General features: G+C 45.0%; 2 protein-coding genes across 3 annotated transcripts in view; one reads left to right on the top strand and one right to left on the bottom strand.

The window, feature by feature from the left end:
• Positions 1–2113, bottom strand: part of SLC38A6 (solute carrier family 38 member 6) — a 66146-nt gene extending 64033 nt beyond the window's left edge. The window contains exon 1 of the mRNA XM_088473734.1: positions 1791–2113. Coding sequence (XP_088329860.1) covers positions 1791–1874 — 84 coding nt within the window. The 5' untranslated portion in view covers positions 1875–2113. The remainder of the gene's footprint in view (positions 1–1790) is intronic.
• On the top strand, positions 2085–25114 carry TRMT5 (tRNA methyltransferase 5). 2 transcript variants are annotated; one of them, XM_088473732.1, is made up of 5 exons: positions 2085–2190; positions 4407–5014; positions 11871–11995; positions 14310–14961; positions 24946–25114. In XM_088473732.1, exons 1-5 carry the CDS (start codon positions 2183–2185, stop codon positions 25008–25010), a joined length of 1458 nt encoding a protein of 485 aa, XP_088329858.1. In that variant the 5' UTR covers positions 2085–2182; the 3' UTR covers positions 25011–25114. The 2 variants fall into 2 exon arrangements, with proteins under 2 accessions (XP_088329858.1, XP_088329859.1); XM_088473733.1 differs by lacking the exon at positions 2085–2190 and adding an exon at positions 2235–2545.
• Positions 25115–27851: the final 2737 nt, after the last annotated feature.

Here is a 27851-nt window from a genome sequence, read left to right as displayed (position 1 = left end):
CGGGTTAAAGCCAGGATTTAGATCTGAAAAGGGTATTAGGCTTACCACACACAGCCGGATATATTGTGCCAGGATCAGTCACCAATATGGAAAAGATTCTGACTCTCAGGCCAACAGCCAGATAACTTCCAGCAAACTAGATCCTATTATCGCAGCTGCACACACAGGTAGAGAGCAATCATCTCCAAACTGCACTTACCTGGTACTGATCTGATTGATTTCAAACAGATACTCACCAGGCTCAGGCCAATTGGTACATACTAGATAATATCTTTGCCGATCCGATGGATCGGTCCAACATATCATCAAGATCGACTAATGTGTACGCTCTGTCAGGCCATGCACGCTACCGTTTGGTCGTCAGTCGCATCGTCAGGTCGGCCCTACATGCAGCCTTATCTGACAATGCGACTGGTGCCAACATATCGGCAGTCGGGCACCGGATCATGTAAAGTATACCAGTCACCCGATAAGTCGACCCGCCGCCCATCCGTCGTATCGCTGGGTACACACATCATTGAGTGTGTACCCAGCTTAAGACTAGTCAGAATGGCCATCTCAGCTCTGTAGCCGAGGCCAGTAAATATGCGTCAGAAGGCGCAGACACTGGCCTCGCCACTCCCACAATGGGGCCACCGCTGCCCGTTTCCAGGAACGCCCGTTTCCAGGAACGCCATGAGCTCAATGCACTTCCTTTCCAGTTTCTGCAATAGAATTACAGGGATCTACATTTTTTACATGTTGTGAGCTGCAGTATCGAAAAGGAGCAGCCTGAAGTGGGCAGGATGCCTCATTTGATACATGGACAGGCTGTAATAAGGTGGGGTTGTCTGAAAGCGTGCAACCAATTTAAATAGATTATACAGAATATAAAGCAATTTATACAACATGAATTACAATTCCCTACAGAATCTAATAATCCCTACATAATAATAATAATAATAATAATAATAATAATAATAATAATAATAGTTGATTAACCATTTTTCAGTGAAATAAAGTCTCAAAAAACTAAAAGTGTCACAAATGAGAAGTGGAGGTTTCAGGTTTACTATATAGCAGACAGACAAACCCATATTGGAAATGGTTTTAAGGGCAAAAAAAAAAAGTAACTGTTTGAAGACAGAATGCCAAACTATTCCCTCTATGGCTATCCAGCACAATCTGCAGAGGCTGCAATTTCTTTATATCCTGAAAACAAAGTCATAGTTTCAACAGATAAAAATACAGACCAAGCAGCCAACACCCAGCTGTACAGTTATTACTTCCCAACATTGTAAAACAGAACAGACACAGAGGTACAAAGACAATTTGTTATACACTGATAGTAACTCGCGTCACCACAGACACTTCAGTTTTGGGTAGAAGTAGAAATGAGAGACAAACACTTTTGTGATGAAGAACGGATTTATGCAGGAGAGACACCAAAAGGGCAATTTGGTAGTAAATAGTGAGTGATGTAAAGGGCTTTGGGTGGGACAGAGGGACTGTTGGAGAGTGTGTGGAGGACAATGGTATTATAGTATATGAATGCCATCTGACCTGGAATAATCCTCTATGGAACTTTTATTATAAAAAGAAAAAACAATTGCATTCCTCAAAAGAGGAAGTGTGATAAAAGTATTACTGGATATAGTAGATATGCATCATGTACAATACAGAATAACCTGGATCTAATGAATTCCTAGTACTCAGGATGATTCCTCCAGGTCTGAGTATGGGGGGTAGAGGTACTAGACAGACAATGCAGCACAGGAGCTGTCACACATAAACACTGAAGGAGCACTTACATTTCCCAGCAGAGGAGCAGATTCATCCTGAGCAGACACACGGTGCCCATAATCCGAATTAATGCTGCTTTGTGCATGCGGCATGGTGGGCTGTAGTACTGCCAGCCCAGGGCTGCAGCTTCTTCGGTTAAAAAAATATATATATTAATTTATGAATCGAGTCAAACGTATCTGGCCATCCCCAACCTCACACTGTCACTGAGCAGCAGAGGGTGAGTGTGAGGAGGAGCAGCAGCTACAACAACAGCTGAGCGAGCACTGAACAGCCCCTGGCCGCCGCCGCTTCCTGTTTACTATCGCATCACGTGAGCCACTCACACCGCTGCCCTCTCTGCCCACACTGTCGCGGCGTGATGACGTGACCACTAGCATGGCGGCTGAGGCTGAGCAGCATGAGGAGGTGAGGGTGCCAGCAGTAGGTCAGATGCAGCAGTGGTGGGTTGGTGTAGCGCCACTTGCCAGTCAGTGCACAGGGGCTGCCTTTATTTAGGGCCATAGACTATATTCTTTGGTACTGCACGCTCTGTGCAGATGCAGGCTGGCAGGACATTCTGGGCTTTGTAGTGCCACAACAGCTGGAAATACAACTTTCCGCTCCCTGTGTGTGCATCTGTGCCCCACACTTTGAAAAAGTTCCAGCATGATTAGGTGCCCTCTCATTTAGTGATTCCCTTTTTTTATTGTATTTAGGTGAAGAAATACTTCCTAACCCCATCAGGACTGGATGGTAATTGTCCCTACGTGGCCATATAATGGTATCCACATGTTGATGATATTTAGTTTCATAAGGAATAACTTTATTAGATTTTTTTTTTGGTCTACAGACATTATATAGACGAGTGGAACAAACCTCTTTTAAATGTATTGTCTTTGTAGGGAGATTGCATTTCGCGGTGACCTCTGTGTTTAGGGGTGACCTTTTGTGCTGTGTGATACACGGTTTGTGTTTAGGAGTGACCTTCATTCCGTGTCTGCCTGCTTTGAGAATGACACAAGTATAGGTTTTCACAAAGTTTGCGGCTTCAGTGTTTTTAGACCTTTTTGTCAGATGTTACTATGGTATACTGAAGTAAAATTACAATAATTTCATAAGTGTCAAAGGCTTTTATTGGCAATTACATTAAGTTTATGCGAAGAGTCAATATTTGCAGTGTTGACCCTTTCAAGACCACTGCAATTCGCCCTGGCATGCTGTCACTCATCTTCTGGGCCACATACTGACTGATGGCCGCCCATTCTTGCCTAATCAATGCTTGGAGTTTGTCAGAATTTGTGGGTTTTTGTTTGTCCACCCGCCTCTTGAGGATTGACTACTAGTTCTCAATGGGATTAAGGTCTGGGGAGTCTCCTGGCCATGGACCCAAAATTTTGATGTTGTGTTCCCCGAGCCACCTAGTTTTCACTTTTGCCTTATGGCAAGGTGCTCCATCATGCTGGTAAAGGCATTGTTCGTCACAGGCATGCCAACAGTAAAGCATCCTGAGACCATTCATGTGTGGGGATGCTTCTCAGCCAAGGGAGTGGGCTCTCTCTCAATTTTGCCTTAGAACTCAGCCATGAATAAAGAATGGTACCAAAACATCCTCCAAGAGCAACTTCTCCCAACCATCCAAGAACAGTTTGACGAACAATGCCTTTTCCACACTGAAGCAGCAAACTTTGTGAAAACCAATACTTGTGTCATTCGCAACTTTTGGCCATGGCTGTAGTTCTCACCTGAGCTCTCACTGGATTCCGCACACTTTGAGGAACCCTGATAATATAACTAGTCCACCACCATCTCTCTTGTGTTCATCAGCCTTTCTCCCATTTAGTCAAATTTACATTAACAAACTAGGAAATAAAACATCTCTGAAATGTAACAAACACCACCAAGACATAAAAATACTTCTTTTAAAGCTCCTTACGAGTTACACTAATTCATACGGATATCTTAGGTTCCTAATTGGAAGTTGTGAGAATGATCTCTGTAAAAATGCATGAGATGGTGCTTTATATAATGGGCTCGATTCAATTGAACGCAAATTAAATAATGCTGGGAAGGAGCTCCCTGAGCTATTCAATTCTGTGCTCTAAGGATTTCTTCTTGCATCCCTCCAGGGGTGTGAGCAGAAATCCGACAAAAGTACAGGCGCGATGCTGCTTTCTGTCCTTAGCGCCGCAGAAACACCCATCTCGCCGGGCAGTTTAGTGGAAAAATGTCAGTTCTCACAACTAAACACCATATTTAAGGTGCGAGAATGGGTATTCTTCAACCTAACAGCCCGAAGAATTGAATAGCTCCGGGAACTCCTTCACGGCGCTATTTAATACGCGTTCATTTGAATCGAGCCCAATGAGAGCAAAGAAAAGTCTGTGTTCATAACAAAGTTTTGTTTAATCGTAGTAAACAGTCAACCGTAATGGAGGTCAAAACTACTGTAACATACACGACCATGCAGTTATGTATTATTGTAAGTCAGTGACATAGGATACAGGAACGAAATTAGGGAAAATATCTGTTTTATTGACATTTATCTTTAAATCAGTGCAGTAATTTAGCAATTTGCAGAAATCCATTTTTTCAAGGTTAGGTTTGTTGTATGTGATAATTTTTATTTACATTTTTTCCTGCAGGATTCTTAAACGGCTTTGCTGCTCAACAACTCTCCTGAACTCTTGTGGCATAATCACCCTAAATAAATTAATCCCTATAATTCCAATCAGTGTATTCCAGAGGCAGCACAGCTCTGTGACAGTAACAGAAATGCAGGAAAGTGAGGACGCAGGACTCTTCTCTCCTAATCCCAAAGTGCGCGGGATGACCAGTCTGGATCGTGAGGCCTTCACTAAAACTATACGAGTTCCTGTTCTTAAAGTTAAGAAAGAAATTATTAACAAAGTCATGAAAAGTCTCAAACACAGGCTTATCTGCAGGCCACACCTAAAGAGAGTCATCGATGACCCGAAGGATGGTGATAACAAAAGTGTAATACTGGACCCTTTTATAGTTACGTCAGAGGACGCGTTTGACGAACGTGATCGTGAAGTTTTCAAACAGTTTGAGATCAGCCCCCAGGTATCTCACATTGATCTGCAGCTTACTTATGAACAGTTTAAGACTGATGAGATCTTGCAGGCAGTCTTACCTCAGGGTCAAGACGTCACCTCTAGTTTCAGCCGCGTCGGACATATCGCTCACATGAATCTCCGGGATCACCAACTTCCTTACAAGAATTTGATTGGTATGTATTGTTTTATGATGATTTGTTATTACACGGTTTAGTGACCTTAATGTCAATTTGTCCACTACAGCCACGCCATCGTGTCTGAGTAACATGACTGCAATCGTATCTGGAAGTAAGATGTGAGATAATAGTTGGGTCACAACTGTTGCAAAACCTGTGCTGTTCCCATATGTGTGTAAGTAGCACTGCTGCAGGTGGAATTGTTAGCCCATATCAATAAAAGCACCCATATTATAAGACCAATTGAATATTCCAAGTTGGGTCGTTCTACCCTTAATCTTACCTGCCGTTTGAATACAGGATTCTCTCTTACATCACAAATTGTATGGCTGTAGAGTGTCATCCCTTATTCAGGTGTCTGATATATTCTCCTCGGACCATGTGTAATAAAGTGCATAAATCTTCTTAATGCTCGTTACATTAGAAATATTTCTCCAGCTCCAGTGATCAGCTATTTGGATGCAGGAACATTGTGCAAAGGTTTTTAAGAAAATACGTGATGGCAAAAAGCTGTATGTAATGGATTATTGATCCGTGGTACTTTGTGTACTGTGTTATTGCTTAGGGCTTGATTCAGCGTGCACCGCTGAACGCAGATTTCCGATTATCGGCAATCTGCTTGTGCGCAGGATGGGTCCTGCTCAATCGCACACAAGCCCTTGAATGCCTCTGGCTGATTGACAGGCAGAGGCATTTTAGGGGGCGGGGCTGGCCGGCGTTCCCGGAAACGGGGTGTTTTTGCCCCGTTTTCCGGGAGTGTCCAGCCCAGAGTCTGCATGGATGTACGCAGTCTTCTGGGCTCGCAAGCCGGCCAGCCTGAGTAAGCTTAGGCTTACTCAGCTGGCCGGCCGCCCGGCACTGTCCACCATCGCGACCATTGACCACCGATGGTTGCGATGGTGATACCAGCCTGTGACCTCCGTCGCAGTGCTGGTATCGCAAATGCAACAGGGGGTGTCATACACCTCTTGCTGCATTTGCATTATTGCAATTGTAAAGCTGCCCTTAGTTGTGCATTTTGCACATAAAAAATGTCAGATTATAGGGACTTGTGCAGATGGAGTACTAACCCGGTAAAGTAAAGTACGGCAAGCAAAGTTAGGGCGTGTGAACTCCTGCAGACAGGAACACAGACCCATATGCAACTGAGAAAGCCATATCATATGCTGGTGGTCAGGGGCACGTGCAGACACAGTGGTGATTTCCACCTGCGATTCACCAATGTATGCTCCTGCTATTTTCTGCAACTTGCCCCACCCCGACTCCTGTTATCTGCCGTACCTAGTATGTAATGTTTCTGTGTTTACCCTGTATGGGGCAGTGATCACTCTGTGATGCCTTATAAATTAAAGGGGATGTAGTTGACAATCCCGGCGGTCGGGATGCCGGAGCCAGAGTCCTGACAGCAGTCGGAATCCCAGCGCCAGGATCCCGACCGCAGACACTCCCACAGTAAGTATTAGGGTTAGGCACTAGAGGAGGGTCAGGGTGTGGGCGGGGAGGGATAGGGTTAGGGTTAGGCTTCGGGGGGGGGGGGGGGGGGGAGTCTGCGGGAAAGGTGGGCTGGGGTTAGTGAGAGGGTTAGGCAACTTACCTTTGGGAATTGAGATTCTGACTGTCGGGATGCCACTGTTGGTATTCTGGCAGCCAGCATCCCACCCGCAAGCTTCCCGTACCCAACACAATGAAAGATAGTAATAATAATCCTGGATGATGATTATGGTCACCAGCACTAGCAAACTGCTTGTGATTGCTTTTTTGGAATGCACTCCTGACTGTGATTGGTGCTTACTTTTAATTCATATATTATGCTTCTAATTGCATAGTATAGCAACATAAACGATGATAAGTCTCTGCTGTAATTACAGAGGTTTTTGAAGTCTTACTGTTGCCTAAAAAAGAGAGTGTATTTTGCAAGGTGAAAACAAATGGTAATAAACACACGTATAAGTGTATATGACTTCGGGCCGTTGTAAACCTCCTCCAGTCATAGTATATATATACTAAATTACCCCGCGGCTAATTGCCGCACTGGACCTATTCAATTAGCGGGGATTCCTCACGCGGGAGTCTCCGAGACCCCACGCACAAGTCCCCGCAGTCTGACTTTACCTCGCACCTCATGTAGGTGCGAGGTAAAATCCGTGTCAAACCGACTTCGCGTGCGAGGAAACAAACGCATCGATTCCGCAGTTTACATGGAATCAGTGTTTCCGCATGCGTGTCCTGATTTTTACTGCACTGGAAAAAGGCTATTTAATTGAATAACTTTTCCCTGCGCCGCAGGAATTTAGGCCGGCAATTAGTCACGTGGTAAATCCAGCGGCTAATTGAATCTGCCCCAAGGTCTGATCTTGGAAATATTTTTAAGATGGAAATGACAGAACTGTGAGCGGTGCTGAATGAATATGTGGTTTGAAGGAGAGGGATGAGTCCAGGATATCTCCAAGACAGCGCACTTTGGGGCTAGATGAGATAGTTATGCCATCAATTGATAAAGAAATAGTGGGAAGTGAGGTTATGTGAGAGGGTGGGAAGACGACTATCTTAGACATGTTAAGTTTAAGAGATAGCAGAGAGACAGTTGGAGATACGAGTCAGAAGAGAGGGGAAGAGGTCAGGGGAGGAAAGGTAGATCTGAGTATCATCAGCATAGAGATGATAGTGGGGGTCACAGGAGCTGATAACTTCACCTAGAGAGGACGTATAGAGGAAGAATAGGAGAGTTCCAAGAACAGAACCTTGGGGAACACATACTGTAAGAGGCTGTGGGGGGGGAAGAGGAGTCATGAGAGGAGACGGAGAAGGATCAGACAGAGAGGTAGGAGGACAGCCAGGAGAGGGTAGTGTCACGTAGACCAAGGGAGTGAAGAAGTTGCAGCAGGATAGGGTGGTCCACAGTGTCGAAAGCAGCAGAGAGGTCAAGGAGAATGAGCAGAGAGTAGTGGCCTTTGGATTTGTCAGCAAGGAGATCGTTGCTGACTTTCGTGAGGGCAGTTTCAGTGGAGTGGAGAGAACGGAAGCCAGACTGAAAGGGTCAAAGAGGGAGTGGGAGGAAAGTAAGGCTCAAGGAGTTGGGAGGCAAAAGGGTCGGTAGTTGTTAGGATCAAGGGTAGATTTTTTAAGAATGGGGGAGACAAGGACATGCGTGAATGCAGAAGGGATCGTGCCCGATGAGAGAGAGAGATTAAGGAGGTGGGCAAGATGGGAGCAGGCAGAAAGAGAGAGGTAGCGGAGGCAGGTGGGGATAGGGTCGAGGGGGAAGGGCCATGACTTCCTCTCCAGATACAGGGGAGAAGGATGTCAGAGTTAGTAAAATGGATGGGGAGAGGTGATCCGGGAAAGGAGGAGTTGGAGAGCTGGGGCACTGGTGGGAGATGATGTCCTGACATATGGAATCAATTTTAGATGTAAAATAGGTAGCAAGGGCAGAGAGCAAGGAGGTGGGTGGGCAGAGGAAGAAGTTGAAGGTGGTGAAGAGACATTGGGGATTAGAGGACTGGGAGGAGATGAGGTTCTTAAAATATGACTGTTTAGACAGGGAAAGGGCGGCACTGTAGGATGAGAGCATACATTTTAAATGGAGAAAATCTGCCTAAGAACATGGTCTCCTCCACTGTCGCTCGGCGGTTCGTGTACACATTGCAGGTCTCTGGTGCATTGGACTGCCAGGGTTGAGGTGTGAATCTGCGTGGGTGAATAGTGATCGCCGGAGCAAGAGAGTCAAGAGCAGAAGTAAGGGAGGCATTGTATAAGGAAGCAGCTTGTTGAGAGCAGGGGGGGAGAGAGGATAGGGAAGAGAAGTGAGTCAAGCAGGGAAGAAAAGGAAACTCTGTTGATAGCCTCAATGTTACGCTTAGTGATGGTGGCTTTTGGAGGTAGAGGAGGGAAAGGAGAGAGGGACAGGTTAAAAGAGAGAAGGTGATGGTCAGAGAGGGGGAATGGGGAGTTGGAGTAATCAGAAATATCACAACGGTGAGTGAAGAGCAGATCAAGCACATGGTCACTCACATGGGAGGGTGAGAATGTCCATTGGGAGAGGTCAATTGACATGGTCAAGGATCCATTTGTTGTCCAGACCAAACACCAGAATGGGGAAGATATTTGATCTAATTAACTCTGGGCCTGATTCATCAACTAGAAAAGTGTGCACAGATTGGTCAATGGTCCGTACTGCTCATGAATCGCAGATACAAAGCCATCTCAGACCGAGGGGCGCGACGTCAGCGTTTGGGGGGTGGTGACGGGGGGAGTGGTAGGAGAAACGCAGTTTGATCTCCGTTGCATGGGTATGCATAAATTAGCCACTGCGACAACATACGCAGCTTGAGTAGTCACTGTGTGCAATGAGGTTAGCAATTTCTGAGTAAGGTCAGACCTGTTGTAATTGTGTGTGAGGGGCCGATGTTACTCGATGTTCCTGATGTATATGCAGGACTGGAAGGTATTACGGATGTGAGATAGCGGTAGTGGGTATCTATGCTGGCTGTGCGACGGCTTTGTGTTTGTATTCATTAGCATGTTTTTCGCAGCAGACTTGCGTGCGTAATCATAGCCGCAATAGCGATCTGTAGTGAATGAGGCCCTCTGATCATGGAATGATTGTTGTTGCAAGACAACAGGATTTGATTTAGGTGATTTGAGTATCCCAACAAATGCTGATTTCCTGGGTTGTCAGGCACAACAGTCTCCAGCACTTACAGAAAATTGTGCGCTAAACAAAAAACATCCATTGAGCGGCAGATCTGTGGAGGAAAACTCCTTGCTAATGGGAATTACATAGTAGACTGGTTCCAACTGGCAGCAAGCTGACCAGTGTTCTCCCCAGAAATTTTTTCCAGCCGGGTGGCATCCAAAAGTAGCCGGGTGGGGGCCTTCGCAATTATGCGCGCGCCGGGAAAAAGGGTATCTCCCTTACCAATCCAGCCCGACAGGTCTCAGGCTGCTCCCCCACTGGCTTTCAGTCACAAGTGCCCATTTTGCAGTGCCCCCTGTAGGTTTCCCCTTTATGCATTGCCCCCTGTAGTTTTGCTTTGCTCTTATGTAGTGCCCCCAGACTGGCCCCTTATGCAGTGCCCCCAGGCTTAAGTAGTGCCCCCAGACTGGCCCCTTATGCAGTGCCCCCAGGCTTAAGTAGTGCCCCCAGACTGGCCCCTTATACAGTGCTCCCAGGCTTAAATAGTGTCCCTTATGCTGTGTCTAAAGGTTCCAGAGGCAGTGAGATGCATAGGAGACAGCAGCAGGGGCCAGTAAACCAAGTCCCCAGGGGCACCACTAAGCCTAGCCCAGCAAATGACAGCAGCGGAACCAGAGGACGGGAACAGAAAATGGCGGTGAGCGGGAGACTTTCAGCCCGGCTGAATGTGATCAGAGCAGCTGGGAGCCCTCTGGAGAAGACACAGTCAGGCAAGCTCAGCACAGAAGACAGGCAGCAGTGTCACAGGGGAGTGCAGCACCACGGGGCAGAACTTACCTTTACTTGTTCGCCACTCCCGCTGCCTCGCTCTGACTGGATCTAAGTAGATCCAGCGGGTGCACGGGGCAGGCTCCTCATGTTGCGGGTGACGTCTCCCGCGCACTGCATCACTGGGAACGCTTGCCTCTGAAGCGATCGGAGGCTTCTTTAGACTCCGGTCACTTCAGAGGCCAGCTTTCCACAGCGGGGGAAAGTGCCGGGCGGTAGGCTGTTTCTGCCAGGCGATGCGCCCGCAGAAAACAGCCTGTGGAGAACACTGCTGACAGTGTCTCACATAAGCATGTATACACAGAATAGCATTTCCGAACGCACAGCACATCGGCCCTTGCAGTTAAAGAGCTACAGCAGCAGAAGACCACACCAGGTTCCTCTCCAGTCAGCTAAGAACAGGAAACTGAGGCAGACCACGTGCAGCCCTTTATGGCCACTGGCCCTGATTCAGAGCCGGACGCTCTGAATCAGGGCGTTTTTTTGGGTTTTTTTGGAGCCATCTCCTGGCCGCTCGCATAGGGAGCGGCCAGGATGATGGTCGCGATGGTCAAGACCATTGCGACCATCGGGCTTGCAATGAGACCCTTGTGGTAGCGTCTCATGGCCGCAAGCCCCAGAGAGCTTCTGGCTCTAATAGAGCCGGATGCTCTCCCACTGACATCACTGGTGATGTCAGTGGGGCCGCCCACAAACGGCAGGCGTTCGCATGGGAACACCTCCGTTTGTGAAGCCACCCCCACGCCACGCCCCCTTTTGGTGCGAGACCTGGAGCGACAAAGCGCCTGTCGTTAGCCGGGTCTCGCGCATGCGCACGTCGGCTCCGGCGTGCGCAGTGGCCTAACCTCTTCTGAATCGGGCCCACAGTCTCTCCATCTTCCAGTGGCTACTTCCAGCAGGATAACACGTCATGTCACAAAGCACACAACCTCTCAAGCTGGTTCCACAAACCTAACAATGAGCTCAATGTGATACAATGGCCTCCACCTTCACCAGATCTATATCCAATTAAGCACCTTTGGGTTTTGCAGCGTTAATGTGCAGGTGTCAGATCTGCTTGATGGCATCCGGTCACCATAGGCCAGAATCTCTAAGGAATGTTTCCAGCACCTTGTTGAATCCATTCCACAGAGAATTCAGGCAAAGGGGGGGTCCAACCCCATAATAGAAATGTATAAGTTGCAACTGAATCTATATACAAATAGTTCCCTATATTCAATTAGAAAAAGATTAATTATAAGGGCACGCAGTTAAATATCCATCTTTAGGTGTCTAAGTACCAAAGCCAGACCGATGAGCCAAAAATAAATAAAACAACTATAGAAATGTAGGAAATAGCGAATTGATGAATGTATAGAGTGCTCAAAATCACTATTTTTCTTTTGACAGGTCAAGTTCTATTGGATAAAAATCCAGGCCTTACTTCTGTTGTCAATAAAACAAACATAATTGATACAACCTATAGAAACTTTCAGATGGAAGTGCTGGCTGGGGAAGAGAACATGGTGACGAAGGTTTGTGCAATGTATGACACTTGTATAAATTACTAAATCTGTAAACATAGTGTATACGGTCACTGCGGGGGAATGAGGCCACTTTTTGGCATTGGTATACATCACAGGCTGTGTATTACCGGACTTCATGATGAACAGAATGATTATATATCCCCTTTTCCCTCTACAGGTGACTGCCACGTTTGGGGGAGGGACATTGTGGATTGGTGGCCAGCAAATGTGTCTCAGCTTTTTGTATGAGATCTTAGTGGTACTCTGATTGTAGAATGAGCTGACGGTGTGTGTAGTGTATATATTACTTTCTATCAGAGCTGCAACAGATGTTGCGTTAAGTCTGAGCAAAATGTATTTTATCATCATGGTTCATATCTGAAAACTTCATTGGGTCATTACATATGTTTTATCTGGTAGTCTTCATGGAATAAAATAACCTGATAATCCAACAGCTATGTTTAAAGGGAATACTTATGGGATGCCGGCAGTCATAACCGCTATACCGGCATCCTGACACGGTTAGAGTACCGACACTTTATTTATTTATTAACAGTTTCTTATATAGCGCAGCATATTCCGTTGCGCTTTACAATTGTAAACATTAATAGAACTAAACTGGGTAATAACAGACAGATATATAGGTAGGAAGGCCCTGCTCGCAAGCTTACAATCTATAGGGAAATAGGCATTGATACACAAGGATAGGTGCTATATATTACAATTTGGTCCAGCCAGAATGCAGAGTTTCTTGATCGGCTGCATGATCCAGTCACACAGGAATGTCGGCCAAATGTCAGGCGGATGTGAGAGTAAGACGATGTGTGAGGTTATGTGTGGACTGTGAGAGGGGATGTAATTACACATGGAGGCTATGAAGGTTATGTGGGTGGTTCTGGGACACTTTATTGATCAGCATCCTAACCCTAACCATGCCCCCGCCCCCCTAGTGCCTAAACCTAACCCAGTGGTCGCCAACCTTAATTGGGGTGTGAGCTACTGGAGACAAATTATACCTCCTGAAGAGCTACTAAAATGATGGAAAAATGAAATCTGGCTAATAACCGAACAATTGAAGGTCATTTAATGAAAATGAAAACAACTATGCATTTAATTAATACAGTGATATCGTTGCAATTTGTAAATAACGTTTAAGAACAGGCACATTTCACTGTTATTTACTAGCTCCAAGGAGGTAAGTGCAGTAGAGGAGCAAAAGATTTAGGCAGGGCTGCTGTGTGATTTTCCCAGAGGGCTGGGCAGGAGTCACTTATTGTGCTGCTCCACCGTGGTGTAGACGCTGTGGGTGGAAACACGGGGAAGCACGCCAGTTGATCGTAGCGGCTATGGCAATAGACTTGCTTCCCCGTGGCTTCACCCACAGCGTCTATGTCGCAGGGGAGCATGTATCGGAGGTAATTTCCACCTAGTGGGCTCCTATCTGACTCGGCAGTACTGCAGCTAGGTGAGCTACCAAAATTAAGACTGTGAGCTACCAGTAGCTCCCGAGCTACGGGTTGGAGACCACTGGCCTAACCCTCCCCACCCCCTAGTGCCTAAACCTAACCTCCCCCTAGTGCCTACCCCTAGCCCTAGTACTTACCTTCGGGATCCTGGTGGTCAGGATGCCGGCACCATTATTCTGACTAGAAATTCAACGCTAGGGTTATTGGCCGCATCCCGTTTATCGATATTACTTCCCCCACTTATGGGGTCTTCTGATACAGGTAAAAAAGCTGAGACTGCAGTTATGTGAGTTACTGGGCCTGATTATCAGAAGGGAGTAAAGCGAAGAGGAGCAAGTAACTGCGGATTGGCAATACCATATTGCACTGCAGGTGGGGCAGAGGGGCGTGTCCAAAGGCAAATCTAAATTGCAGTGTAAAAATAAAGCTGTCCAGCATTTGTGGGCTACATGCCTGTATTTACCCTACATGCAAAATGAAATAAATGTGTTTGCACCCCTTGCATTGCAACATGGTTTGCTCCATATTTGTTGGTATCATGGCACTCTGCTGCAGAGCAGTAAGATAGAGTATGGTGGGTTTATTTGGTTATAAGTATATTATCCCTTCGTAACCGGGACATTCATGAATTACACAGGTTCTGTGGCTGATTAAAACCAGACTTGACGTCAGCTGGCCACAGAACCTGTGTAATTCATGAGTGTCCCGGATAAAAGGGATCGTATGGTAAGCCTAGTTCTAAGTCCAGTTCTCTTGTTAAGGTCAGTAATAATCCTTGGATATACATGAATCGTAAATAGTGGATAATTTTCCTTTTGAAACCTTCTGTCCAGTTGGTTAAAAATGTCTTCTTCCAGGTGAGGGAAAACGGCATCGCTTATGAATTTGATTTTTCCAAAGTCTATTGGAATTCCCGGCTCAGCACAGAACACGATCGTATTACTGGGACCTTGAAGAGCGGAGATGTGGTCTTTGATGTATTCGCAGGAGTGGGACCCTTTGCCATCCCCGCTGCTAAAAAAAACTGCATCGTTTTTGCCAATGATTTGAACCCAGAATCCTACAAATGGCTCCTCCACAACTGCAAACTGAATAAAGTGGACAAAAAAATCCAAGGATTTAACTTAGACGGCCGAGAATTTATCAGGACCGTGGTAAAGAAGGAGCTGTCGCAGTACATAAAGTCCTTTTCTGCGAGCAGGAAAAACTGCATTCACATTGTAATGAACCTGCCCGCGTTGGCCCTTGAATTCCTCGATGCCTTCAGACATCTTCTGGAGGAGGAACCTTGCGATGAGGCCGTCCTGCCGACTTTACACTGTTACGGCTTCTCAAAGGACAGCAGCCCGGAGAAAGAAATGAAGGACAGGGCGGAGGCGATATTGGGAACCATGTTGGAAAGTTACTCTGTTCACCTTGTGAGGAAGGTTGCACCTAACAAGGAGATGATGTGCATAAGCTTTGAGCTGAAAGCTGATGTTCTGTTTACAAACCATTCAAATAATATTGGTAAGTACAACTGCTGGTTTAGCTCATTGGTATAGTTGAGTGTTTTAGATATACTACTTTTAGTGTGTATATTTTATTATCATTTTATGGGTAAAAAGTAAGTTATTTTTTTCCTTTGACAAATCCATCAGTTGCAGATGACCTGATCTTACATAATAAGAGCCCTTATGATATTTCACTAAATACTGTAAGAAAACAGGAACAGGTGCAGCCGTACCTATTGTTGCTTAAAATATTTTTAAGTACTGAGTCACCGATTATTAAAACTTTTAATAGCAAGTGGAATCTTAGTACCGTTGCATTTATTGAAATGACTACAGATTGCAGATCTCTCAAGGATAATTCGTACATGACCACCATACTCAGACCGTGGAAGCAGCCATTTTGTGACCGCAATGGGGCCCGATTGAAGGAAGGAGTTCCCGGATCCATTCAGTTCACCGCGCTGTTAGTTCCGACTAAAGGATTTCTTCTTGTACCCTCCTGAGGTGCGAGTAAAAATCCGACTAAAGTGGCGCCCACAAGGCTGTTTATCAGCTTAGCACGGTGCTAACAACATCACCTCTGGCACTTTCGTTGGAAAATGCCGGTTAACGCGCCTAAACACCCGGCTTAATGCGCGCTAACTGGCAGTGGCGGACAAGGGGAATCAATGGAATAGCTCTGGGAATTCGTTCTTGGCGTCTTCACATCGCGTTCCCTTGAATTGTCCCCATTGATATTTCCATCTTACTAAATGGATAGCATAAATGTTGATTCATCCTACACGATGGCTGCCTCTTCTGGGTGTGGGGGATTGGCTGCACATTATCTAGCTTTCCGCTCTATACAAGAAGCCACATCCCAATTGATGGAAATAGGTGAATGTGGTCTTTTCCATCAGATTATATACATTCTCTAACGCCTGTGACTGATCTGAATGTAGAGCAGTGGAGACCACAGGCCACTCTCCTGCCCAGCAGGGATTTCCACCGCTGTTGGTGCTTTGAGGTCATAAGGGCTGACTCTGGGTTGCACGCAATACGATATTCCTGCAAATGGTGTTTCAACTGCACATTCGTCTAAGTGACTAAAAAGCTGCACAGCGCACACGTCCTGCAGCGTGTACACAGAGGCACAGTAACGATTGAGACGCACGGTATCCGAAGTGTATTGTAAATGTACTGGGCAGTGAGTGGGAGGGTGTTATTTAAATGCACGGATATGGTCCGTGCTATGGGGATGTCTCTGAACTGGTTGCAAACTCGTATGCTTAATCGCTCACATTGGAGGCTATATTCTTATTAAGAATCTGCACTTAGTATAGGGCTGGTGCAAGTATCTATGGTGCATCTGATGGAGGCGTCTAAAGATGCTGAAAGTGGCCATCTCAGTACTTGCACATGCAGACGGACGGCTGTACTCGGGGGAAAGGGCTTGTATCAGTATTAGCATAGTCACATAAGCCACACCAGAAGAAGCCGCGCACACACGGGTGCTGTAGTGCCTGACTCACAACCAGTTCCATAAGTGAGAAGGGCCAGTTCTGGAAGTGGTATATAGGGCCGAATTCAATTAGAGGCGAAAAGCGCAATTCATATGCCTGTTTGGACGCAATGATTTCGTCATTCGTGTCCCCGCTTTTCTCCCGATTCAGTTCCAAAACAGGCGAAAACACGGATAGGTGATTGTAGTGAATAGGGAAAACGACATTAAATTTTGGGGAAATCTGTCTGTACCCCATAAAAAGCCTCACTGACCCTGGGAATCAATATAGAAGAGTATTAATAGCCTTAATAAAAGGATTTAGTGATCTGCTATTGAGTCAAAGGACTGTTATGCAAATATACATATAAGTGTGAAAAAATTATATAAAGTATTGTTTTTTTTTAGAAAAATAAGTACTGCAGATAAATTTGGGGTACATATAAATGGATACTAGTATATTTTGGTGTCTCTAAAGTGAAGATTTAAAAAATACAGATGATGCAGCCTCCTGCAATCCTAAAAACACCTGTCTCAACCTTATAGCCCCCTACTTTTTACCCCATTTCCAACACTTTTTACATTCTTCGCCCAAAAATGACATGTATTTTTTGGGGTGAATTAAGATATTTTTTTTTTGCATACTTAGTCATTAGGGGGTATTCAAAAGATTCTGAACCAAGTCCCCACATTTGTACCCCAAAATATGGATTTTGCTGGAGAAACTTTTTCGCCTGTTTTTGCCTAGGCGAAAACGTCCTGGAATTGTATACGGAGATACTTTGAAAACAGGCCTCTAATTGAATAGTAGGAACACTGTAGGTGCCCGAGGCTCATAAGTTCAGAACCGCCCTGGAAGCTTGCAGAATGAGATGTGTAGATGACCGATTAGCCAAGACCAGCTTTCTGATGTTCTGGACGAACAGTTCCCTCTAAGCTCTACCAATGTCTGATCATAGCACAAACATGATATGGTAAGCCCACACTGAAGATTAACAGTTAAAAATGAAATGCTACGCTGGGGGCATGGCCTGACTAGCAAGTGGAGAGGCTGTGTTTCTTTGGAGCTCCTCAGAATCCACCTCAAAATTACCCCATTATTGTTGCCCCGGCTATCTCAGCAGACCCCTTTATCTCTCCTGACCTCCTGCCACCCCGCTGCACCCCTACCTGAACTCCGGGAGTGATCTCCGGCTCCAGCAGCGTCGCAGCCTGCATCTCCTCCAGAAGCCGGGGGCTCAATTTTGGAGCTCCGCAGGTCGGCGGCGCCGCGGCCAAATCAGACAGTCGCCGATACCTCCCGGTCCCCCCCTGGTGGTGTGGGGATCTGCGGAGAGGTGTTCCATAACCCGGTGGTCCCCTAAAAGCAATCGCGGCCGGAGACGCGAATCGCTGGAGGCCACCATTTTGAAAACGGCCCTGGAGACTAGCCTGCATCTCAGACCACGCCAGTCCTCTCACAGCATCCCCTGGTCACCTTCTCACTCCTGAGCCATCTCCCCCCTGCCGGATCTGCTCCTCTGACTTAGCAGCGTGTGGGTCCCCAATTGTCTCACCTTCTCTGCTGGATCTTCCCTCCACTGTAATACTCTCCCCCTGTGTGTTGGCTACTTTGGATCAATAACTTATAACACTGGAAGTCCCTTTTGCAGTCTGTGGCCCACCAACTACATCAACCTACACAGAGATCTAACATCAAGGGTTGCCCTCACCCCGGTTACACTGTTTTGTTGCCTGCTACTAACTAGAAGGGTGAGTGCACTCACAATATACTGGACATTTGATTATATAAAAAGTAATTTTATGGGGGCCGTGGTTTAGCAGGTATACCATGCAGACGTGGATAAATGTAGATCCTGTCTTGCCGACATTTTACATCACACGACTGTACCCTCTCTTATGAAGACCACATCTGACTGAGGTCCCTAAACCCTTTCATTCTCCGATACCGCTGGCCAGGGTGAAAAGCAGCTCTGAAGCGAGCACACACATCTGACTCCAGCAGAACCTCACTGCCGCCTATAAACCGCTCTGTGACACTGAATTAATTGTGTATAAAATCTGAGGCAATGACCCCCTGAGAGTGTTGGGGCATCGCCCTCTTGTGGTTCTTTTCTAGACAAAAGCCGCACAACTCCACTCTGTGCATATCTGCAGACGTCCACTATCTCGAGTCCTCTGTCACTGTTCAACTAGGTCCACAGAGTTCTCCCAGTCATCATACTTACCCCTCTCTGCCGACCCCTCTACCGCCACTATGAACAGGTCAAATACCAATACCAGAAAACGTGGTGATATCTCCCAACATTTTTCTAAAGGAGACAAGTCCTTGGCGGCTGCCGTCCCTCCTTCCCCTAGTCTACCCCATAAAGAAGGAGAGGATACACCTTCTTCAGCTCTATCCACAAAAGAAGACATTATGGCACTGCGATCCCTTATCACAGATTTCAAAGAATCTCTAGAGTTCAAACTGGATAAGGCAGTTTCCTCGATTATATCAGATCTATCCTCACTTTCTACAAGAACCTCTAAATTAGAATCCCGCCAAGACACCCTTCAAAAATTCCAAAATGAGACTCATAGGGACATCGATCACATTGTCAAGGATCTCACTGATCTCCGCACCAAGAATGAGGATCTGGAGAATCGAGAACGACGAAACAATCTCCGCATACGAAACATCCCAGAAATGGTGTCCCCGGATAATTTAGAGACTTATCTACACAACGTGTTCTCCTCCATTCTCCCTGACCTAAGCCATCATGAGCTGCCCCTTGAAAGAGCCCATCGAGCCCTCAGACCTAAACCCAGAGATGGTGAACCCCCAAGAGATGTAGTCATACGCTTCTTAAGCTTTAAGGATAAAGAAAGTGTCTTGGCCCTGACACGTAGAAAACCCCATATTCTCTATGATAACATCAAATTACAATTCTTCCAAGATCTAGCCCCCATTACAATTTTGAAACGTAGAGAACGTCAAGATCTAACGAGGGCACTACGAGCACGGGGGATTCGTTATCGATGGGGTTTCCCCTTCAAACTTATGGTTGACTTCAACGGTAAAACAATTATCAACAGGGACCCTAAAGAAGGCAAAGACTTTCTTTCCCATCTGGAAGACTCCGGCCCCCCTCCAACCGCTTCAGAGGACATATAATATGATTAAGGTTACATACTACTCCTCCTTCCCATTTGGGTTTACCCACGACAACTGGACACTCTTCTGAGAAACATTCTACTTTATAGCAGAGACTACCCTCCTCCGTCATGGGACCCTCATCTTGGCCCTGAGTCCCTGCATAGACGGCCATTTCATATCCTTTTTCTCAGTCATATTACTATGTGTTATGATATTTGTAATTGTTTCATCTGTTCTACTGGTTTACAGTAGTATGCTATGGCTATATGTTTACTTTATTTTATGTAGCTGTATTTTTAGTAGTTTATGACTCCATCAGGGCTTCCGGAATGCTCTGCCTATCAGGACACCGCATGTGGGTCCCACGCGAGTACTATTACCCTACTCTTCATGTGTTCCTAGAAATATCTGACGAACATATTTGAACCATTTCAGCATGTTATATATTTAGTTATAATTGACCTTGTAATTTGTAATTGATAAGTATACCCTTATTTGGGCCCTCATACTATATGCTTTCTCTCCCCCCCTCTGACAACTCACATTGACATCTCTGCAATGTTTACTAGGTCTTCATTTACCTCTACTACACAACCACAAACAGAGGGCTAAGGCTCTCTGACACTCTCACTTCTTTCCTCAATACAAACTCAGTACTTTTCGGTATATACAATGCAATTATTTGTTTTCTAATCTATTTTAACTAGTTACCTAAAGGTAGTTCGGATTCTCCTCCCTTCTACCTTTCTGGACTGCTTAGTCCCACTTGCCGAGTGTGTTTTCCCCTGCTGGACACAGGGAATTCCCACCCGGCTCTCTCCCCCTTATTTCCCACACTTTTAACCCTCTTCCATTTCTTCTCTCTTATCTTTCTCTCTCTAATTTCCCTCTTTCTTTATTTTCTTCCTCCCTCTTCCCCTTAGTGAGTCAGGAACTTTCCACCTACATTATTATCTACATTGAGTATTGCATCCAAGCCAAATGTCGCTAACTTTTGCCTCCCTTAACTCCAAGGGTTTAAATACCCCTCAGAAGCGCTCATCACTCTTCCGAACTATCAGAGATCTCAAGGGTGGGATTATCCTGATCTAGGAAACCCACTTTAAAGCGCAGTCACATCCCTCACTACATACTAAGAGTTTCCCCACCGCGTACTACTCTTCTAGTCGGTCTAAACACAATGGAGTAGCAATACTGATCAATAGCAAAATCCCCTTCTCCTTACACACAGTACATACAGACTCAGATGGAAGATATATTATCTTGACAGGCAAATTAGGCAGTTTAGAATGCACAATTGCTAATATGTATGCTCCCAACTCAGATCAATCATCATTCTTCAATTCCGTTTTTTCTAAAATTAATAAATATAGGATAGGCAGCCTCATTGTCGGAGGAGACTTCAATGCAGTTCTTAGCCACGAGCTTGACAAAGGTCCTACCCCCACCAAAACACGACCCTGCCCAGCAACTCGCTCCCTAAACAAGCATCTCCGTGAATCGGGTCTATTTGATACATGGCGGGCTCTCAACCCCTCATCCAAGGATTTTACTTTCTTCTCAATACCCCACCAGTCCTATTCGAGAATAGATCTTATTTTATGTAGCACACCAGCTTGCGAACACCTTGTTGATTCCTCTATTTTGTCTAATGCTTGGTCAGACCACTCTATCGTCACCGCGTCCTTCGATATTTTTTTTGATGTTCCACCCTCACGACCCCCGTGGCGTTTAAATGAAACTTTACTTACCATTCCAAATTTTCAGGAACGGGTGAGGTCCGCCCTCGAAGACTATTTCTCTTTAAATAATAATCCTACTTGCACCCCTTTGGTGTGGGAAGCGCATAAAGCTGTTATCCGTGGGCACATCATTAATTATGCCTCCTTTAGAAATAAAGAACGTAGGTCCCAAATAAAGTCCCTGACCGCAGAGGTTCAACGTCTTGAAACCACTCAGAAATGTACTCCCTCCCCTTCACAATACGCCCAGCTGATTTCCTCCAGGACGGCCCTACGCTGGCTCAACCAAAAATTCTATGAAAAGAGCAACAAAGCTGATTCCCTACTAGCCAATAGATTGAAAGCTCGGAAAGCCAGGACTGCTATTCCAGCATTAAATGACAACCGCGGCACCAGCCACTATAGTCCATCCACCATCAATTCTTTATTTAAAAATTATTACGAACGCCTTTACAATCTTCCCCCAACAAATTATATCAACGCGGACACCTCAACTGCGGACTATTTGGCCTACTGTAATCTCCCCCGAATCGATACCACCACCTCTTCCACGCTAAATGACCCTATCTCTGCAGAAGAAATTGTTTCAGCTCTCAAAATACAAAAACTTCAAAGGCACCCGGTCCCGACGAACTTCCAATGTCCTACTATAAAACTTTTCAAACTTCCTTGATACCTCGCCTTATGGAGCATACACACTGTCAGATATGTCAGATGAACGATTTTACCAAAGTTTTGAACGGTTGAACGATTTTTGACTGCATTAAAATGAATGGAATCGTCCAAGTCTGACTGCAAACACATCAGATGTCAGATATCGTTATCTGACAAACGGGAATGCGCATCGTTCATCGTCCAGGCATGTCAGATATGTCAGATATTCCTTCAGATATGAACGACTGAACGATTTTTAAATAGTTATCGTTCAGATCTGACCGTGTGTATGCACCATTACTGTGGCTTTCAACTGTATTTTAGAAGGCTCCTCATTCCACCCACACACAACTAGAGCTACCATAACCGTCATCCCGAAACCTAATAAGGATCCCCTTTTAGTGTCTAATTACTGTCCTATCTCACTACTCAATACTGAACTAAAGCTCTTTGCTAAGGTAATTGCAATTAGGCTCAACCCCCTCTTCCCTCATTAATCCATCCCGACCAGGTGGGCTTTGTCCCATCCAGACAAGCACTGGACAATACTAGACGCACAATCAACCTAGTTCACTATATAAATACCCACAAACTCCCCTCTCTGGTGCTTGCTCTGGACACAGAGAAGGTCTTCGACAGGGTGTCCTGGCCTTTTCTTTTCCAAACATTGCGCCAATTCGGGTTCCGAGGACAGTTTTTACAAGCTATCCAAGCCCTCTACACCAATCCCTCTGCTACGGTCGCAGGAGGCCTGCTCTCCGGCTCCTTTTCAATAACAAATGGAACCAGACAGGGATGCCCTTTATCGCCACTCATATTTGCCCTTATTATTGAACCACTTGCTTCTCGTGTACGGGCCAATCCTGACATTAATGGAGTCAAGGTTAAACATTCTCAATATACCCTGTCCCTATTCGCAGACGATATACTTTTTACGCTAACAAAACCACTCACCTCTCTTCCCAATCTGTTTCGAGAACTCTCTATGTATGGCTCCCTGTCTGGTTACAAAGTTAATCATACCAAATCCGAAGCTCTTCCTATACATCTACCCGGCAATATGAAGTAGTTATTGCAATCAAATTTTAATTTCATATGGAAAAAAGATTCCCTCAAATATCTAGGGGTATTCATTACTAAATCCTATGAATCTCTATATAAAGCCAACTACCCTTCCCTCATCAGCTCAATCCAGACAGACCTACAACAGTGGCAAACACATTTTCTCTCATGGGTAGGCCGCATCAATGCCATGAAAATGAACATTCTCCCCAAACTATTATACCTATTCCAAACTCTCCCTATTCCTATTCCCTCCCACACCCTCAACACACTTCAAACTGTACTCTGTAAATTCATTTGGAACTACCGAAAACCCCGGATTCGTCGAGATATACTCACTAAGCGTTCTTGGGACGGAGGCTTGGGGTTACCCTCACTGCACCGCTACTATAATGCAACCCGATTGAGTCAGATGGCCGCCTGGCACTCAACCCGCCATGTTAAGAGATGGGTTGATCTGGAGAGCGACTTAGTGGATGTACACTCAGTCTCTTATCTACCCTGGATGCCCCGTAAACATAGACCTAGATCTGCTCTTCTATTTCCCACTATAGCACTGACACTTAGTAACTGGGACTCCCTTAATAAAAAACTGGATCTCTCTCCACACCCTTCCCCTCTAATCCCCATTTGGAACAACCCTGCATTCCCCCCTGGTCTATCTCAAACAGTGGCTTGCCCCTAGATATCAGCAGGCATCACTAGGCTTCACCATGTAGTTGAAGTATCCTCCCCTAGATCTTTCTCAGATATTCAAGACAATCATAAAATTCCCAATAAACTCCACTATCAATATTTACAAATCCGCCACTTCGCCAGCTCAAATCCCTCCACTCGCTCCTCTCCTAACCCCACACCCATAGAGAGATTATGCATGTATAGACCTAATGACAAAAGGAGCTATTTCGCACCTTTATCACTTCATACTGGCGTTGATGCCTCCTCCGCTTGAAACACACGAACAGGCTTGGCAATCGGATCTTGGCCTCTCTCTTGGGGAAGAAGCATGGGACACTATACGCTTGACCATTTCTAAATGCTCCATCAATGTGGCTATCCACGAGAACTCATATAAGGTGTACACCAGATGGTACTTAGTGCCAGAACGTCTACATCAGATCTACCCTAGCATCTCTAATCTCTGCTGGAGAGGGTGCGGCCAACACGGAACTTATTTTCATACGTGGTGGTCATGCCCCTTGATTGTCCCATTCTGGAACATGGTCCGTACCCTACTTTCCCAAATTGTTACTATTCCGATCTCTCCTACCCCAGCTACTCTTCTACTTTGTGCTCCGATCGACTCCATCCCCAACACTACAAATAAACTAATCCTTCATATCTCCTGCGCAGCCAACTTTCAAATCGCCCGTAATTGGAAAGTACAACACACTCCTAGCCGCCAAGAGCTACTGAACAGAATTTGGTTCATAGCAAATATGGAATATATCACCAGTCTACAATACAATGCTGTCCGGAAGTTTCATGACGTGTGGAATTCCTGGTATACCTTTCAAAACTCACCGCTCCCAGGCCTTGGTTAGTCTCGGCCTGACGTTCCTCATATAACTATATATAAATACACTGTATACTTGTGGCTCACTCTCTTACACTTCTCTCCCCTTTTTTTTTTTCTTTTTTTGTTTGTCCCCTTCCTCCCTCTCACATAAATCTTTTCTAATCTACCATACTTACATTATAAATGGTTTTTGATTGTTAAATATTCATACATTCTGTGGCAAGTGTCGTTATCTGACTGTTGTTATGCTATTGAATAATATTGTCCAATACGTCACTTGTACAAATTATTGTGGTATCATTTATATTCAATAAACGAATACAAAAAAAAAAAAATGAAATGCTACATTTCATATGAATACTATTCCAGAAATAGGTGTAACATCACTTTTTGTTTTTTTCTAGGTGAACCAGAAGCTAAACGCTGCCGGACGGATCAGGAGAGCGGCACAGAGAGCTGTAATCTATAAAGGAAATTATTTCTACTTAAGTTTTTGTTGTTATTCACATTGAAATACTGGCACGTTGCTTCATTCATTTCCAGTATTGTCTTTTAATAAATGACTGAATGTCAGTGTGTCCATATGGCCCATGTTATTACTAGTACATGCTGCATATCTGCTGATGTGATTCTATTTATCATAATAAAGCAAACGGAATGGTCTGCAATATACTCTGTAGCTAGGACTGTACAATTCCACAACCAAACTTTCCAGCCTGGAGCTTTTGGATTTTCATACGGATTTTGTTTACAGTCTCACAAATTATACTCCTAAAACTGTCCAGATGGGATGTAGTCAGCATGCCGGTGTGCGGGATGCCGATGGTCTAAATACCGTCACCGGAATCCCAGCTCCAGTATCCCGACCGCCGGCATCCCAAAGGTAAGTATTGGGGGTTAGGCACTAAGGGGGGAGGTTTAGATTTAGGCACCGGGGATGGGTTGAGGTTAGCTTTAGCAGTACTTACCTATGGGTGTCAGTATTCTGACCAGCAACATCCCAACTGCCAGGATCCCATACCCAGCCCACCCAGATATAATAGAAGACCTCAATCTCTGTACGTTTTGTGCACATATTGCCGTTTACCGCACGCAGTGTATCACAAATGTTTAGCACTATATTTTGTCGAAATGGGTATGAAGTCCCGGCGGCTGAATAGCCACTGGTTCATATCCTGACGCCGGCAGCCCAAAGGGAGAGGATGCTGACCTCTCCCCTAACCTTTCCTTAGTGGTGCCTAACCCTACTCTGCAACGCTCCTTAAATCTAACCCTATCCCTGCCCCCCGCTAAGGGTGCCCGGACTTCGTTCGGTCCGGCGTCGAGTTTAAGATAGGCGTCGAAATACCCATCTTAAATCCCTTGTCGGGATTCGGATGTCGGTATTGAGACTGTCGGCCTTTATAACTACATCCCGTTTTGTCAAGGTAAAGACTAAATAGATGGTGTAATCTCTGTCCAATAACGCACAGGCTCTTCCCATCCTCATAGCATCACTCATATGCTCTATAGTATTTCATTAAGCCAGTACAATGTGCTGACTTATAAAAACAAAAATACCATGTCCTTGTGTTAGAGATAATGCAATTTTATTCATAAGTTACGCTGGGCATCTATCAGGGCAATTACCTGTTCTGCCGATACCTGGGTCAGGTGATCTGCAAAATCCAACATGTTGGACAGATCATAAAAATCCAGAGACCTATTGTGTGTATATGTATATATATATATATATATATATATATATATATATATATATAATAGTTCTTCCAAGGTCTGGCACCCCCCACTCAAAAACAACGCAGCTGCTGACCTCACAATAAAACAGGTAAATTCTGCAGGATGCGGCACTCGTAGCTAATGTTATGCAAATAAAGGCTGGGGACAGCGTATCACTAATCAACGTTTCTATATGTTATCATCCTGATGACAATATGATTTAATATATAGAAACGTTGATAAGTGATACTCTGTCCCCTGCATGTTTTTTTTGGATAACATTAGCTACGAGTACCGCACCCTGCAGGATATTTTTATATATATATATATATATATATTTTTTTTTTAATATATTTATTTATATATATATATATATATATATACACGACAGGCTCAATCCACGGCACTCGACCATCTGGGGTGCCCTTGGTATGTGACCACACCATCTACATAAAAAATATCATACAAACTCGGCACTCACATGCTTTTCAAACTGCAACTCCTTTGAACATAGGGAATGTTGGTTCCAAAATATTGCAATAATTTGTTAAGCTGGCCACCGCTTCACGGTCATTCCCATCTAGCCAGTCCCTACACTAATTCTCAGACAAATTTACTTGATCTGCCATCTTGGCCTCAAGCTTGCATACATTTTAAACATGAAACTGGGTCTTTAAGGCAGGACCCAGTTTCATGTTTAAAATGTATGCAAGCTTGAGGCCAAGATGGCAGATCAAGTTAATTTGTCTGAGAATCAGTGTAGGGACTGGCTAGATGGGAATGACCGTGAAGCGGTGGCCAGCTTAACAAATGATTGCAATATTTTGGAACCAACATTCCCTATGTTCAAAGGAGTTGCAGTTTGAAAAGCATGTGAGTGCCGAGTTTGTAGGATATTTTTTATATATATATATATATATTTATTTAGGTAGCCAGGTGCATGATACAAAAAATATTTTTATACCTGATTACAGTGTGCTATGCTGTCATAATGACACAGCGTAAACACACTGTAAGCAGGTATAAATATAATATTTTTTGTATCATGCACCTGGCTACCTATACATATGACTATATAGGTTTATCTAATAGATTTATATATATATAGCTATAAATACCCTCTGTCTTTTTGGAGACAGAGAGGGATCTTAGGGGACAATGGGGCCACGTTGGTGGATAGTGGGGTTCATTGGTGGTCAGGAGAGACACATTGGTGGACAGTGGGGCCCTTTTTTAAACACTGCTTACCTTTAAAATGGTTCTTGTTCGGCTCTGTCCCCTCGTCTCCGTCTGCACAGCTCCGCAGTCAGCCAGGGATGAAACAAAATGGTGGCTAGGGAGTGGCTACAAGGCATTTTATCGTTCACAAATCGTTCAAGTATTTTACTTGAACGATCTATGAACGATAACGATACGAGAACGATAAATTGGATAGAAAACCAGCACGACGCACAATTCAGTAAAAGAAGAACGGGAGCGCGCATCGCTCATCGTTTACGACATTTCAACGAACGATTTGTAAACGATAAATGAACGATTACGATATTGTTCAATTGCTCACTTTTATCGTCTAGTGGATGTGTGCCTTTAC

The sequence above is a fragment of the Taudactylus pleione genome, unplaced genomic scaffold (assembly GCF_031769625.1).
Source record: "Taudactylus pleione unplaced genomic scaffold, aTauple2 ptg000139l, whole genome shotgun sequence".
Taxonomy (NCBI): Eukaryota; Metazoa; Chordata; class Amphibia; order Anura; family Myobatrachidae; genus Taudactylus; species Taudactylus pleione.
This window is presented reverse-complemented; position numbering and strand designations above follow the sequence as displayed.

What these genes read in the sequence shown, in the direction of transcription:
- TRMT5 (XM_088473732.1), top strand. An exon ending in AAGAGAACATGGTGACGAAG is followed by an intron (nt 11,996 to 14,309) that starts GTTTGTGCAATG and finishes GTCTTCTTCCAG; the next exon opens with GTGAGGGAAAACGGCATCGC. An exon ending in AAACCATTCAAATAATATTG is followed by an intron (nt 14,962 to 24,945) that starts GTAAGTACAACT and finishes GTTTTTTTCTAG; the next exon opens with GTGAACCAGAAGCTAAACGC.